Genomic DNA, 17,539 nt, shown 5'->3' with positions numbered 1-17,539 from the left:
GGTTAATAAGATCAGGTGAAGAAACTCATTCCATTCTATATGGATAGGAGAGTAATAAAACTGGGAGAAAACTGGGCTGTTATTCTCATTCTAGAACCTATAAAGTCTCTGAAACTCTCTTTCTGAATCAGCTCTGCATTGTGACAGGGCCTGACACCAGAGCATAGGGGACACCATGTAAAAAAAAACTCTAAATAAAGGTCTACTGAACTATCCCTGACTCTTTGTTTTCTTTTAAGTTACACCAAGACACAGAAACTGCTACTACAAAGGGGATGGTGGCTGTTAGAACAGAACAAAATGTAAAAGGCATGTAAGGAAAGGGAGATGGACCAAATAGTCTGGCATTTCAGAAAAGAGAGAGGTCACCTCTTGTAGGATCAGTCAAGCTTCATGGAGGAGATGGGTCTCTATGCTGGACCTCGAAGGATAAGAAGGGTGATATGGCAGCATATTCTAACCATCAGGCAGAACAACATGGGACAAGCTGGAAGTACAGAGCTTACATTCATAGAAAGCATTAAGTAAACTAGAAATACTTATACATACTGTTTCAGAAATGAAATCAGCAACAGAGTTCCGAAATAACAAGGATGGAAATACTTAGGATTTAGAATTTATTTATTTATTTGAGAGAGAGAGAGAGAACACAGAGGGAGAGTGAGAGAGAGAAGCAGACTCCCTGCTGGCAGAGAGCCCGATGCGGGGCTCGATCCCAGGACCCTGAGATCATGCCCTGAGCCGAAGGCAGATGCTTAACCGACTGAGCCACCCAGGTGCCCCGGGAATACCTAGGAAGCAATCTAAACCTTTTAAACCCAAATGGCTTCCACTTCCCTGGCCAAGTCTTATTAAAAGTCTACGATTCTATCAAAAGATATATTCTTATTGGATCATATGATATCTCTATTTTTTATTTTTTGAGGAATCTCCATACTGTTTTCTACCCAAAGAAAACAAAAACATTAATTTGAAAAGACATATGCACTCCTATGGTTATTGCAGTATTATTTACAATAGCAAAAATATGGAAGCAGCCCAAGTGTCCATTGACAGACAAATGGATAAAAATGTGGTGCACACACACACACACACACAGAGGAATATTAGCCATAAAAAAGAATGAAATCTTGCCATTTGCAACAACATGGATGGATCTAGAGGGTATCATGCTAAGTGAGATATGTCAGAGAAAGACAAATACCATATGATTTCACTTATATGTGGAATCTGAAAAAGAAAACAAACAAACAAACAAACAGACTCTTAAGTAGGGAGAATAAACTGGTGGTTGCCAGAAGGGAGATTGATGGGGGGATGGGTGAAATAGGTGAAGGGGATTAAGAGGTATGAACTACCAGTCATAAAATAAGTAAGTCATGGAGATGAAAAGTGCAGCATCGTAAATTTGGTCAATAATAATACTATTGTATGATGACAGATGGTGACTATGTTTACCATGGTGAACATTGAGTAATGTACAAAATTGCCAAATCTCTATTATACACCTGAAACTAATACATTGTATGCCAACCATACTTCAATAATGAATTTAAAAAAAAGAAATAAAAAAGACATATTCTTAGTAACTCCCATCTGCAGAGTGGATAAATAAGTGGTGTGACAGTCGCATGGTAGCACACTTTACAGCAGTGAAATAAGAGATATATTGAATCTCATAAAAGAAATGCTAAGTGAGAGAAACCAGGCACAAGAGGGTATATATGGGTAAAACTAGTCTTGGGGGTTTTGGCGGAAGTTGTGAAGGGATAGTGGCAGGAAGGGATACTGACAGGCAGGGAGCACAATGGGGCTCCTGGGGCACTGGCATTGTTCTCTTTCTTGATCTGAATAATGGTCACATGGATTTGTTCAGTTGGTGAAAATTCATCAAAGTGTATGTTTGTGAGATGTGTACTTCTCCATGACCAAAAGTGGCAAAGAAGTCTAAGACTCAAAAAAAATTTCCTAGGAGGTAACAGTTGTTAATCACTGACACCTTACTCCGGACCCTCTTAGTAGGGGCAAAAAAGGCATTTTGTAAATGCTGGGGAGTCAGTATCACTGCTAGTTTCAAATTTGTATTATTAAGAATTTTGAAGCTGTAATTAGAAAGTTTTGGAAGTTTTTCTGAACTTCAACATCATAGCAAGAAAAGTAGAAGTCTATTTTCCAAAGCTAATTTTAAACCTCAACTGGCATTTTAATATGAAGATTAATCTCCTCTCTATTGCTATTTGCAGACAGTAAAAGTATTGCTACACTGACATTTTAAATACGAGCTGATGGTAAATTAGCGTTCCAGGGCATCTCTTCACCAACTAGCACCCCTTGAAGACTTGTTTCAAATTCCTGAGCACGTATCCCACAAAAGAGTTGTCCCTGATTCACTGGGGACGCAGGCCCAAGGAAGAGAAGAATGAAGAGAAGACAGAAATCTCAGGCATGAGCCTCAAGTGACACACGCTTGAGCAAATAAGTCATTCCCAATGTATGGTAGCTTTCAGCATACCTCTTCACCATGCAAAGAGGTAAATCGAAATTTAAAGACCAAGCCACAGTACAACTTGAAAAACTTTGCTGCACTAAAGGGATGCTATGTCAACTTAACACAGCAGAAATCAGGAGGCAGGCTGTTAGAAAGACAGAACTGGTCAGAATATAGATCGTGTTTTATGTCAATGGCGTTCATATTGACCAAGGCTTAACCAGACGCAATGCTACCTCTGAGATGTCTGTCACAAACATTTTGGCTTGTAACCTGGAGACACTTCACAACCCCTGACTCAATTCACACTTCATCATCTCTGCATACTAACCCCTTAAGAATGTCTCAGGTAGAGAATTCTAGTTTAAACCCGATAGTGGCAAAAGTCCTTACAAAGGGGTAGCTTTCTACCTCATAGACGTGGTGCTCTCTTTTTTGGAGGGGAGGAGCACTAAAGTATTTTTTTAAAAAAGATCCTAATATCGATGTGCTATATTTGTATAGAACACCCTTTTCATCCATGACTTCTACACAATATACTTCCGTACATTTTGTCTCGGTAGTCAGCCTGCTAATTTTCAGAAAGAATTCTCCGACAACCACAGCTGAACTCTTAATTAACTTTAAAGTGAGTTGATAAACAATTTGTAATTTCCCAGCACCTATCTAGTGGTGGGTACTTCTTGAGTTTAACAATCAACTATAGACTAGAAGGAATCTAGTAACACCAAATGGAACAGGTTTTATATTATATTCAAGGATATGCCATCTATAAGACGACTGTAGCCTTGTACATGGGGTAAGCACAGTAGTCATTCAATACATGGTAGTTTAAAATATTAGTTAAAGAACCAGGAGGAAAACAATTACTGTGCCTGCCTACAGAAATGAAAATATCAGAGGTAAGCCAACTGATGTTTCTGGAGTGGGAAGATGATAACTTTAAGTTCAGATTGTTTTAAAATGTAAAACATTTTGGTTGTAATACAGTAATGATAGATATACCAACAACTGTGCATGCTTTTCCATATTAAAATACTGTGTAGTGTGGCGCCTGGGTGGCTCAGTTAAGCGTCTGCCTTCGGCTCAGGTCATGGTCCCTGGGTCCTGGGATCGAGCCCTGCATCGGGCTCCCTGCTCCACAGGGATTCTGCTTCTCCCTCTCCTTCTGCTCCACCCCCCACCCAGAGCACGTGCTCTCTCTCTCTCTCAAATAAATTAAAAAAAAAAATACTGCGAAGCTAAAAGTGGCAGTGGCAGTTAAATTGCCACATGATCGCAGAATTTTTTTTGAGAGAGAGCACGAGTGCGCAAGAGTGGGTTGGGGGTGGAGGGATGAGAGATGGGAGGGGCAAAGGGAGAAGGAGAGAGAGAGAATCCCAAGCAGGCTCCACACTGGGGCTTGATCTCGTGACGCGGAGATCATGACCTGAGTTGCAGTCAAGAGTCGGATGCCTAACTGACTGAGCCACCCAGGTGTCCCAATCACAGAACTTTTTTAGTGACCTTTAATTGGGGATGGTGGTCCAGGGTAGTGGAAGGTGAACCAGCTTTTCTGGCCAAAACTCTTGGGTTTGACAGTTACTAGATGTGAACTAGCTAAAGTCTCTCTGCTTCCTGGTCTGTCAAACAGAAATAAGGTCTCTTGTGAGGGCTGGAGATAGAGACTGGACAGAAAGAGTGGGGTACCTTGTAGAGGGCTTGGCATATGGCAAGTGGCCTAAATCCTTAAATTCACAAACAAGTTTCTTGAATCAAAGACCTTGATCTCAATGGGTCAGGAAATACTGTCACCCTAGGGCCTCTTCCATAAAATAGGAAAATGGCAAGTATGACTTGCTCCTTTAAAATTAGGAAAGCCAAGACATCAAAGAAGATGGATTTCTTCAATAAACATTTGACTAGTAGGATATTAACCTTAGCATTACAATATTGGTGAACTGACAGTAAAAAGTTATAGTGTGTTAGCTAAACAACTAATGTGTTTTCATTGATTCATACTTCTGATAGTCTCTTAGTTTTTGTCAAGTCTTTTTACCTACAATTTCGGAAATTTCTGAGAATCTGAAACTGCTCCTTTTTATTAGAGTAACTGGCACATTGTTTGGAGATATGAAAATGTCCTAATGACTTTTGCAGTTCCGTATCATCACCCAAAATTTGGAGCATAATTCCATTTTTAATTATTTTAAGATATTTCTACTCTGGACTATTTTGCCTTGGTCAACAACTAAATTAGACACTAGATGCAAAGAGTTTGTTTACTCAAAGGAAACTACTCTGTAGCATCAGCAAAAATTTGGACTGAAAAAAAAAACATTCAAAAGTAAGAGGGCTAGGAGCCAATTCCACCCAGAAAATTTCTATGCTTAATGCAAATCCTTTTACTGGTAGCACCAATGTTATTTAATCACCAAATTCTGTAGCTTCAGTGATATCCCCAGCAGGGCATTCACAGATAAAACTGAGATAATGACTCTGTTGTTTTTTTCAGAGGCAAGGGAAGAGTATAGTTTTGACAAAACATGAAATCACAAACTCTTCTTCAGAGACCACTGATTGGTAGGAGCGTCCAATGTAATAAGTGACACATTCTTACCATGGTTAACACTATGGTTTATAAACTGCTACTAGTCCTGTCCACGTTTAATTCACCCCATCAGCCATGAAGCTGCAGATCTGTAATTTAGCTCTGGGAATAAGGCAGGCACACAGAGGGTGCTCTCTGGGGGAATGACTGGAGACATACCAGGTCCTGCTTCTAAATATTATTCTCTCTTCAGTGAACACTGAGAAAATACCAGCACATTACCTGGCAGAAGTGACCCATTAATTCACTCTTATGTTAGCACTTGATTCAACTCTTAACAGAGGACAAGAAACGCACATAGCTATCCCCTATTGAGCAGTACCAATAATTAGTTTCTGGAGTTTTATTGAATTTGAAAAAGTTTGCTTTAGAATGCTAGGCACACTGGTTTACAGTTCTAACTACTCACACATGGGTAGAAGAAAATATCTGGTTGAATTATGGGCTAAGTGCTCTACATGGACTATCTCATTTAATATTCATTAAGACCCTATGGAATAAGTATTATTATTTTCTTCGAGTTGATAGATGAGGTAACTGAGGTTCAAAGAAGTTAAGAAATGTGTCTAAGGTCACATAAGTAAAAAGAAGCAAAGCCAGAATGAAAATCCAGGTCTGCCTGATTTGAGCTGGTGCTCTGAGCCATGGTGTCCACTGCTTTTGACTGCTCGGAAGAATGAAAATGTAGATAGACATAACGTAGGGCCCTCTTTGGGGAAGGTTCTGAGGGTGGCAAAGGTGAAGGCTGTACGTCTATCAGGTGGCCCAGGAAAGCATGAGGATAGTGGGGCCAGGATGATCGACATACGTACAGCACACAGGGTAACCTGACCCCCAAACAGGTGTTTTGCAACAATGAAATATTGTTGTAACTGAAGGAAGTCAGGGGTCAGACAGACATTTATGATGTCTTTAAACAATGGGGTATTGTTGGAAAGACAGCTGCCAATAGCATACTTGAGTGGCAAATTCAAAGAGAGACAGATGGCTTCCCTTTGAACACAGAGTATTATATACTCTAGAAAATGCAGAACTTTATGTAATGGAACAATGCCTTTAAAACTCTAAAATAATTTACAAATTCATTTTCCTCTAAGTTTGTAGAGTACAAATTGCATAGACTAGTAAACCTCTATTTCAAAAAAATATGGGCTCAAGTTCATCAGAGAGGCCGTCAAACTAATCCTTTTTCATTATCCAAAGGAAAAGGCTTGACAATTAAAAAAAATTATACCATGGCTTAAAACACTTTTAAAAGTGTCCTTCCATAATTCAGTTTTGAGTTTTCAAAAATGAAAATGTGAAAATTAAACTCAAAAGTTATATGGGATTCATTTTATAATTTTTTTCTTATAAAAACTTATGTCTTGTTTTTCCTAGAATACCTGAAACTGTAATTGGTAGCGTATTTTGTTTTTCTTATGAAAATAACCATTCTTCAATAAGCTCAAACTTTTTCTGGAACCACAATATGTCTTTTTTGTTTGTTTGTTTGTTTAAAGATGCACATAATAACATTTACAGGTTTAAAATGATTCATTCAGAACTGTTTGAATGCAGTTATACATGTGGAAAAGTTTAATTACCAGATATCTACATGGTTATGATATTACCCAGAGGGCTGTACTTGTTTCTTAATTAAAAATATTTGAACTTAATAATAGGGAACTCTATTTAAAAATGAATAAAACATTGCAAGGAAGAAGTTTACCCAGTAGTTAGCAAGTCAATTTCAGTAAGTGTTCCTTAGAATTACTAGTACTCTGGCATATCAGGGGATTAGGAGAACAGTTCTCCTGCATCTTCTTTTGTAAGAGCCTTTAATTGCCCCTTGTCATAAAGTCGCCTCATGTCGGCACTTTGCGAGAGCAGATTTCCTTTTCAAGATTTATTTATGTATGTGTGTGAGAGAGAGAGAGGGAGCGTGTGATCATGGGTGGGGGGTGGAGGGTCAGAGGGAGAGGGAGAGAGAGAGTTTGCTTCAGGGCTCCATCTCACAACTCTGTGATCATGACTTCAGCCAAAATCAAGAGTCAAACACTTCACCAACTGAGCCACCAGGCGTCCCATGTGAGAGCAGATTTTCAATGGGGTGTCCACTTACAATTCAATTCCTGATTGCAGTACCTTGATGGCTGAGTGGGTGGCTCAGGTCTGCTCAGTCTCCCAGAGCCCAGCGTATTACATGACCATCCTCCCTATTGCTCAGGTCCCAGGCCTGAGAGTCATCCTTGATTCTGCCTGTTTCCTCTTCCCTATATCCTGTCAATTCTAGCTCCTAGTTATTCTGGGAATCTGCCACTTTTCTTCACCTCCACTCTGATTTATCAGAGTGATGCCTCAGTTTCTTTCTTTGTTTCTATTCCTGCCCCGTTGCACCCATCCTTGACACAGCAGGAGGGAAGTTTTTGAATGTAAATGTTATTGCCTTGCTTCAAACCCTACAAAGACTTGCCATTGCATGTGGAATAAAGGCCACCTTCCTCACTGTGGCCATCCTGATCTTACGTGATCTGGGCCCTGTGTACCGCTCTGACCTCATCCTCCACTACTTTCCCCTTGCCCGTATGCCCCAGCTATGTGGGCCTCTGCTAATCCCCAAAGATGCCCATTTCAGAAGCTTTGTACCTCCTGTTCCTGACACCTGAAACAGTATTCCCAGGTTCTTTGCATGGCGGGCTCCATCTTAAATTTCAGATCTCAGCTCAAATGTCACCTACTCAGTCAGAGAACATCTAAAGTACTCACCATTCTGGCCAACACTGTTCTCTGTTACATCTCCTTGTATTTGTCTTCCCACACTCTTATCATAGCTTATCATCACTTTATAGTGTTTGCTTGTACATCTTTATTGTCTGTATTTCCTAACAGATATAAGCCCCCTCAAGGTACAGGCCTCATCTGTTTTGGTTGGTGTATCTCTAGCACCCGGGGGGACATCTGGCTTGACAGGTACTCAGCACAAGAGAAGATGCTGTCAGTCCAGAAGTAGAACCAGAACAGCCGTAACTCATCACCTAGAAGTCCTTTTTAATTTTATTTTATTATTTTATTTTAATTAATTAATTAAATTTTTTTAGAGAGGGAAAGTGGGGGGAGAAGCAGAGAGAGAATCTTAAGCAGGCTCCATGCCTAGCATGGAGCCCAACACAGGGCTCCATCTCACAACCCTGAGATCACGACCTGAGCCACAATCGAGTCAGACGCTTAACTGACTGAGCATGCAGGCGCCCCTAGAAGTCCTTTATTTTAGAAATCCAGCTTAGGTGGTAGAAACCCCCATACATGTGACTGTTCTACATATGTGGACCATAATGTTAGCTAGCAGAGGTAATTTCATACCTGTATTCATATAATATTAGATGGACTTCCAATCCTAGAATAATTGTTAAAATTTTCCTCTTGCATCTAGTACATTTCCCATGCATCATACCAGTAGAATCCTTCCAGGCCTAACTGAGCTCATCATGTCTGCATTAGAATTCACTACTGGGCCACAGTAGTTGAAGTATTAAATCTTAAATATCTTGAAAGAAAGAAAAATTTTTCATTCAGAAGAAATCCATTTGCGGGGGCAATTAGGCAAGAAAAAGAAATAAAGACATCCAGATTGGAAAGGAAGTAGAACTATCTGTATTTGTAATGACATGATTTTGTATATAGAAAATCCTAAGGAATTCACAAAAACACTATTAGAACTAATTAATATTCAGCAAGGTTGCAAGATATAAGATCAATATAAAAATAAATTGCATTTCTATCAACACTAGAAATGAACAAATAAAAAATAAAATTAAGAACAATTCTATTCACAATAGCATCAAAAAATATACTTAGGAATAACTTTAACAAAAGAAGTGCAAGACTTGTACGCTGAAAATCATAAAACATTGCCAAAAGAAATGAAAGACACAAATAAATGGAAAGATATCCATGGATTGGAAGGCTTAATATTATTAAGATGTTAAGATATATCCCCCAAATTGTTTTATAGATGTAATGCAATCTCAGCTGCCCTTTTTGCAGAAACTGACAAGTTGATCTGCAAATTCCTATGGAAATGCAAAAACAATCCAGAAAAGGAAGAACAAAGTTGAAGGAGTCACACTACCTGATTTCAAAGCCTACTATGAAACTATAGTAATCAAGACAGTGTGATACTGCGTAAGGATAGACATATAGATAGAACAGAACTGGGAAGTCAGAAATAAACTTTTACATGTATGGTCAACTGATTTCTAAAGAAGGTGACAAGACAGTTCATTGGGAAAAAATACTCTTTCAACCAATAGTGCTGGTGCAAGTGAATATCCACATGCAAAAAAAATGCAGTTGAACCCCTGCTTCCCACTAGAGACAGAAATTAGCTAGAAATGGATTATAGGACAAAATTTAAGAGTTAAACTATAAAATTCTTAGAAGAAAACAGGAATAAATCTCTGTGACCTTGGATTAGGCAATAGCTCTTAGCTATGACACCAAAAGCATAAGCAACAGAAGAAAAACATAGATACATTGGACTTCAGAAAATGAAAAACTTCCATGCTTCAAAAGATAGCCCCAAGAAATGAAAAGACAATTTACAGAATGGGAGAACATATTTGCATATCATGTATCTGACAAGGAACTTGTATCCAAACTCTTACAACCGGACAATAAAAAGACAAATAATCCAATGAAAAAATAGGCCAAAGATTTGAATAGACACTTCTCCAAAGGAGATATGCAGATGGGTTAATAAGGGTATGAAAAGATGCTCAACATCTTTAGTCATTAGGGAAATGCAAACCAAAACTACAATGAGATACCACCTCACACACACTAGGATGGTTTAAATGAAAAAGACAGACAATAACAAGTGTTGACTAAGATGTGGAGAAACCCCCTCAACTTGTCTTGCCCGTGGGAATGTAATATGGTGCGGCTGCTTTGGACAACAGTTTGGCAGTTCCTCAAAAGTTAAATATCAAGTTCCATATGACCCAGCAATTCCACTCCTAGGTATGTACCCAAGAGACATGAAAACATATGTCCACACAAAAATGTGCATATGAATGTTCATAGCACCATCTTTCATAATAGCCCAAAAGTGGAAACAACGAACTATCAACTGATAGATGAATAAACAAATATGGCATATCCATATAATGGATTACTATTCAGGCATAAAAAGAAATGAAATGCTACAACATGGATGGAACTTGAAAACATTATGCTAAATGAAAGAAATGAGACACAAAAGGCCACATACTGTCTGATTTCATTTATATGAACTGTTTAGCATAGGCAAATCCATAGCGATAGAAAGTTGATTAGTGGCTTCTGGGAGTTTGGGGGAAGCAATGAATGAGGAATGACTATTAATGGGGGTGATAAAAATGATCTAAGATGAGTAGTGATGGTTGCACACCTCCATGAGTGTACTAAAAAAAGCTGAATTCTGTATTGTGTGAATTAAATATTAGTAAATTATTAAAAGTCACTGCCATGGGTTTCTGGGATCTGGGGGAAAAAATCCCTCTGTGGAGTTAGCAAGCACACAGCACTCTTTTGAGGAAACTTGTTTCAGATTCTTAGCTGCAGTTATTAAATGGAGAGAATGTCAAGTATTAGCACCCTTCCACTATGACCATTAATTTCTTTTGTAAACGGTGTTTCTGGAAGAACACTCCATTCCCACTGTAAATTCACCCTGGTATGGGGCAGAGTGCCAATGCCTTCCATAATTTTACGTCCTATTAAATTGAGGTTATCACATTCACAAGTGTGAGCCACAGACTGTAGTGATCATGTGGGTTGTTAGAGATCACATTTTCTTAGCCTGAATTTTGACACTGAAGTCAAACCTCTCTGCACAAATGGTAAGCAGTGCCTTCATGCCTTTATCCCCTCAACACAGATAAAGCTCCTTCCCTCTTCCACCCTTCTGAGGGGATTGTTCTGTCAGTCTCCTTAGCTGTAAAAATGGCAGATGCCGCACAGGGGGCGCCTGGCAAAGGCTCAGGAGTCGGGTGAACACTTTGTAATCGGCAGCGAGCAGCTGTGAGAAGGGTCTCCTGGAGCAACCCGAATAGTCTCTGTGAACTGGCTTATCCCCAGAGCCTCTCAAATGAAGAGGACGGGTAAGGGAAAGTCTCCTGCTCTCTCTCCCACCTTTCATTTTCCCCTACTTTTCAGGCAGTGTACTTGGCCAAGTGGCCAGGTACTCAAAGTCCATTTGTCCCTCAAGTGTCCAAGCTGATTTTTGTGCTCTGGTTTTATTTCTACAGAAAGATGGAAAGATTAAAAATAAGCAATCTTTTGGATATATTAGGATGAGAGATTTTACCTAATAGAAGGGTAGTGGCAAAAAAATTAGGGGAGAACGGAGTGGAAGGCTTCTTAGAGACTTGCTTTGGCTCCGTTTTTGTCAGCCCAGTTCTGGCTGCAGTCAAGGGAAGCAGCGTTATAGAATAAATCTGGAAGGTTAGTTTATTAGCTGCATTCTACTTATGAGCACACCAAAGGAAAAAAAAATACAGTTAGGTAGAACTTTTGTTTTAGAAATATTTAAGAAAAAAAGAAAAACATGCAAAAATATTACTGACCACTTTCATCCTAAATCACCATAGAACAAATCCATTTTCATTATGTTAGGTGATTCACTAAGTTCCTGTGGGCACGCATACACACATGCATACAAACATGAGAAATAAGAAGAACGCACATTCCAGTTTTATCTGGGTCTTTCTTGAGGAGGGGCCGCCATTTACATGAGAGTCGGCACATGTTTATGCAGCCCAGCGTGGTGGACCCAGGCAGCAGTTCTGGACTCAGACACTCTAGCTTCAAGTTCTAACTCTTCAGCTAACCAGCTGTTGTCCTTGAACTCCCTGTATAACCACGCTGAACCTCAGTCTCCTCATCTAAAAAAGTGAGGATGAAGGTCTCTACCTCTCAGGGTCACTGTGAGGATTAAATGAAATGCTTCATGGAAAAAAGGCTTAGCAGAGTGACTGGCACATGGCAAGGGTTTAAGATATATTAGCTATTCTGTTAATGATGATGTATATGTCTGTGACTTGTGTGAGGGAACAATCCTCCCAACCTAATTGAACCAAAGCTTTACAGTGTAAAACATACAGAATACTTAGGACATGACAAATACAGAAAACCTTTAATGTGTTAAAAACATGGAATATAAGTTCATTTGTTCTCTGGTTTCTAAGTGCAGCTATGGAGGGACTGAAGGAAGCCTAATACTAACACAGGAAGGAGGAAAAGCAATCTGATGGACATGAATATAGCCACCAAACTAGCCTAGGGATTTATTCAATGACACTACTTTACTGTTAACCTTCACTCATACCATTTATTATTTGGGAAACTGCTGCAAAGAGACCAGAAAGTGAATAGAATAATGATGTTTTTATGGCTCCTAATGTATATTGTTATTGAAAATCTGTCAATTTCACTGGCAAGCTTTTGGCTCAAAAATAAGATCTTCATTTATAATTTGCAGGCAGTGATAACTAAAATTATGAGAAGTAACTGGGAAATAAAAAAAACTATTATGATAATTATCTTTCTCATTAAAAACATGAGGCATTCTATTATCACTGGGATGTACAATATACTCTTTTTTTAAGATTTTTTTTTTTTTATTTGAGAGAGAGAGAATGAGAGACAGAGAGCATGAGAGGGAGGAGGGTCAGAGGGAGAAGCAGACTCCCTGCCGAGCAGGGAGCCCGATGCGGGACTCGATCCCGGGACTCGATCCCGGGACTCCAGGATCATGACCTGAGCTGAAGGCAGTCGCTTAACCAACTGAGCCACCCAGGTGCCCCTGTACAATATACTCTTTAACAGCTGCTGCTACTGATCTGAAACACATCTGAATAGGAAGGCAAATACATTACCGATCACCCAAATGATGAAAAATAGGTCCTGCTGAAAACGCGTGCGAAGTGGGACAGAACAGAACACAGCAGGACGTGCTTCCCGCCTATGCAAACCAGAGCGAAGCCACTTACAGATACTTCAGGAATCGGTCTCAACTTTTCCCCCGAGATTTCCTTTAGGGAGGTTTTGTTTATTGAAGCTGGTACTTGATGGGCTGGTCGGTCCTTTGCTTTGATAACGGGATCTGGAGTTTTCTGAGAGGCTTCACTTCTTCCCGGGGGAGAAAGGCATGGTGTAGGCACCACACTCATTTGAAAGTCTTTTCTATCTATCTGCTTTGCCAAGGAATTCTGGGTTTCTGATGCTCCTGCTTCTGCGTAGGCACTTTTTAGAGGTCCTTTATCTGTCCGCCTTGCAGCCTTCCCCAACGTGTTCTCTAATGTTAGCTGAGTTAACCCTGAAGGACTAGTTGTTGGGCTCGGGGAACCCTGGATACTGTCGTTACCCTACATAGGGGAACAAAGTGAAACCACATTGAGCCAAAATCTGTGGTGAATAAGCTACTGAAAACAGTTCTTAAAAAGTTCATTTATTCTCTGAATAAAAGCAAAAGTATATATATATATATATATATACACACTATTTTATTCTGCAATAAAAATATGAGTAACTAAAAACAGCAGTGCAATAGGTATAAATCGCTTGCTAAGATGCCTTGCTATGTGGTATCTGGTCTTGGTAAGGCATATTTTTTTTACCACTGATTACGAGAGAGCCATTCAGGAAGTAGTCACTAAAAATATAGTCATTTCAAAAGAGCATGTGAAAGAAGAGGATCCACCAGAAGTTACGTGAGAATTGTACACTTTGACTTCCTAATGAGCTAACTCCATGAGAAGAGAAATAGCTAGAACTTACAGTATTTAGCTTATTTAAGCAGGGAAATGCTACTCTAAAAATAAGTTGGCCTATCAAAGCATATTTGTCTTAAATTATTGTAGGGAGTTTTATTGTTCAAGAGCAATAGATAATAGACCTGTTTTGTGAAATATTTTTCTTACATGAAAATTTCAATTATAGAAGTATTTTTTTTTCCATAAGACGTGAGCATCATGAAATTGGAAAGCTACATGAATTTTACAAGTACATAGTTCTGAGATTATCCCTAGGAAAGCAAAAATTTTAATTTTTAAATCTGAGAAAGGAGGAACTACAAACATAAAATCAATGGCTGTGAAAGTAAATAATAGAAATGAGAAATACAGTGCTTTTTCAGTTAGTGGATTTTTCTGCTATAAAATAAGAAATTTAAAGAACTAACGTGATCATTGCTTATACTTGCCATAGTAGATTTTTCCAATTTGTTTTATTTACTTAAATATGTAATAAATAAGTGGATATTAAAATGATAAATTTAGGACAGAAAAAATCAATAAAAGCAGAGTATATATATCTATATATAAATTTAAAGATTTTATTTATTTATTTATTTGAGAGCAAGAGAGAGAAAGAGAGAGAGAGCACATATGCAAGCCTGGGGAGGGACAGTGGGGGAGGGAGAGGGACAAGAAGACTCCCCACTGAGCATGGAGCTCAATGCAGGGCTCGATCTAATGACCCTAAGATCATGACCTGAGCCAAAATCAAGAGTCAGATGCTTAACCAACTGAGTCACCCAGGCACTCCAAAAAGCAGATTATAATTTTAAGACATTATTTGCTGTCTGAGAATGTATATCTTACATTCAGTTTCAGTAAGCTATTCCCTACCCTTCCATTTATAGCCACACAGAACCAAATATCTAGTTATTCCCCAAATTTCGTTTTTTATTTTTAAACTTTTTTTAGAACAATTGAGAGGGGGCAGAGAGGGAGAGGGAAAGAGAGAAGCAGGCTCCATGCTCAGCATGCTCAGCTCCATGCTCAGTATGGAGCCTGACAGGGGGCTCGATTTTAAGACCTCAAGGTCATGACCTGAGCGGAAATCAAGAGTTGGACACCTAACAAACTGAGTCACCCAGGCGTCCCCCCAAAATTTGGTATTTTTAAACAAAATATTTGAGTGACTGATTGAACTGTTGAGTTTCTTCCTGAGTGTTTGGTCATCATCACGGTCAATATACAGATCACTATCTGAGGTGAGATTTCCCCTTCAGTAGAAGTGAAGCCTGTGTAAAGGTGAGAAAGCCTGCTCTAGGTTGTGCACAGGCCAGAAGAGGATTTTTTTTTTAAGATTTTATTTATTTATTTGAGAGAGAGCGCACCTGACAGAGAGTACAAGCTGGGGGGCGGGGGTAGGGCAGAGGCAGCAGCAGACTCCCTGCTGCAGGGAGTCCGATGTGACTCGAGGCTTGATCCCAAGACCCTAAGATCCTGACCTGAGCCAAAGGCAGACACTTAACCTACTGAGCCACCCAGGCATCCCCAGAAGAGGAGGGATCTATCTGTCTGTACGTCTGTCATAGTTCTGCCTCTCTTCCTTTCTTCCTCATCATATCTAGGGCTATTGCCGTAGGCACTGTAGATGCTGGGGATATAATGGTAGCCCAGAACTTAATCTCTGCCATTCGGGGTCTTTGAGGGGGTCCTTGCATGATGCGATTCAGGGGAATCAGCGACGGCACATGACAGAAGGCATGGGTGTGAGTTTGTGTGGTGTCTGCAGCGTCTGTGGAGATAGTAGAGAGGGAGGCCAGTTAGGAGACTGTTGAACGATCAGGATTAGAGGTGCTGGTGTGGCTGTGTTGAGGCAGTGGTAGTGGTGATGGAGAGGCTGGGCTGATATGAGGGCTCTGTAGAAGGCAGGGCATGCTATACTTAGTGACTCTGGAAATCTCTAAAATGGAGTCTGCAATCCCTAATCCTGTCACAAAACAATTTTCCCTTCTTGTGGAAAGTAGCTGGGATTAGCGGGTAACTGTATTCTCAAGAAAGGTCTTAGAACACTCGGGTCTTAGAACGTCTCCTAAGAAACAGCTTGCCTATCTGTAATAAAGGATGAGAACTGTGGAGTGTCTAAGGATCTTCTTGTTATTCATCCTGGGCCTAAACTTGCTTTGTCTATGCTGGCTTGATCTTCTCATACATATATTTCTTTATAAATGATGGAGAAATCTATTTCCAGAGCCCCAGATAAAGAAAAGATGGTGACTGGATGTCGATCCATGTATTACTTTATGTCTCAAGTGAAAAAATAAGAAGGTTGGGATATTTCCGCCCTTGAAACAGTACTGCATTGGCCTCAACTGCAGGCACTGGGCAACTCTCTCTGCTGTACACCACTTACTGAATCGGCTCATCCTTCACCGCCATTCTGAGAACCCTTAGGCTATTCACATGGTTGAAGAACCCTGTCTTCAGGCAGAAAACTGGAAAGAATAACAGAGACCTGAAAAATGCCTACTGTCCTAAATTACTAAGGAATGGAGTGGGGGCTCTTGCAATTTTTGTTTCACAGAGACGAAACGAGAACAAAAGTGTAGACTTGTCAAGAGAAAGTAAACAGGAAATATAGCAAACATCCCCCAAACCCCAGTTCTGAGAAGGTACTGGGGGAAATAGGATAGATTTCTTGTTAATTCAGTCTGGTTGCTAGATGGTGTTATCTCTTCTCCAGCTTTCAAAAAAACTCTAATTTTCTATACTAGTTATATACAATGGGCAGTGGGTTTTCGGTGACCAAAAGACCCTCTACTCATTCATTTCCATCATATTTTCATAATAAAAAATAAACATGTGCTATGTATTTAAAGCAGATATGCCCTAAAAATAAGGTTGGTTAAGCAGAAAAGGTATAATTATGCGTATTTGGGCCAGAATCTTTGGATCCCTCTGGGATTCCATTTTGTATATGACATAGGCAGAAATTGGGAGCTTTTGCAATAAAAATGAGTTCAGTAAATATTTACTAAGCTCCTGCTAGGTGTAAGGCATTTTCTAGGCACTACAGAAGGTACACAGATAAGAAGAACATGGGCATCGCCCTCGAGAGGCACAAAGTCTTAAAGGCAAAAAAGGCATAAAGCAGAGAGATAGACACCTACAAAAGTAACAATTTCATAAGGGAGAAGGTAGCAAATATCATTTCAAAAGTTTCAGATGCACTTTTACAGGGATGCCTATAAAGCCAGATGTTGGCTACATCACTTTATAAACACCTTAAAAATCACATTATTTTATAAGAAGTCTATTTTTTGCACCTCTGGGTGGGTCAGAGTACAGCCTTTTCTTCCTTCCAGTAGTTCACTCAGGTGTAAAATTATTTCTTTTTGCTTGGCATGAACAGTGATTATACACACAGAAATATTAATGAGATGTATATGGACATTCATCTCACATTTTTCCTAAGATATACCCTGGTTTGGAGATGGGCCGAGGAGAACAGATTTAGCTGTGTTCCCTGGTGAGCATTCTCTTGGTTGTACTGCATTTCTACGATAATATGTTTGCTATGCTACTTTAAATATATGGAAAAGATAAATAACTGGAGAATCTGGACAGAGTATAAAAGGCTTGCTTACTTTGGCTGCCCCAGAACCAATTCTGGTTTATCCCAGATTCTGAAAGGGGAATTAGGATAAA

General features: G+C 39.6%; 1 protein-coding gene across 2 annotated transcripts in view; it reads right to left on the bottom strand.

The window, feature by feature from the left end:
• Positions 1 to 17,539, bottom strand: part of CFAP20DC (CFAP20 domain containing) — a 267,426-nt gene that overhangs the window by 60,545 nt on the left and 189,342 nt on the right. For both annotated transcript variants that reach the window (XM_021695068.1, XM_021695069.1), the window contains one exon: positions 13,091 to 13,465. In XM_021695068.1, the coding sequence (XP_021550743.1) occupies positions 13,091 to 13,465 (375 nt within the window). The remainder of the gene's footprint in view (positions 1 to 13,090; positions 13,466 to 17,539) is intronic.

The sequence above is a fragment of the Neomonachus schauinslandi genome, chromosome 1 (genome assembly GCF_002201575.2).
Source record: "Neomonachus schauinslandi chromosome 1, ASM220157v2, whole genome shotgun sequence".
NCBI classification, from domain to species: domain Eukaryota; kingdom Metazoa; phylum Chordata; class Mammalia; order Carnivora; family Phocidae; genus Neomonachus; species Neomonachus schauinslandi.
The sequence above is the reverse complement of the archived record's forward strand: the minus strand, read 5'-3'. Positions and strand labels throughout refer to the sequence as shown.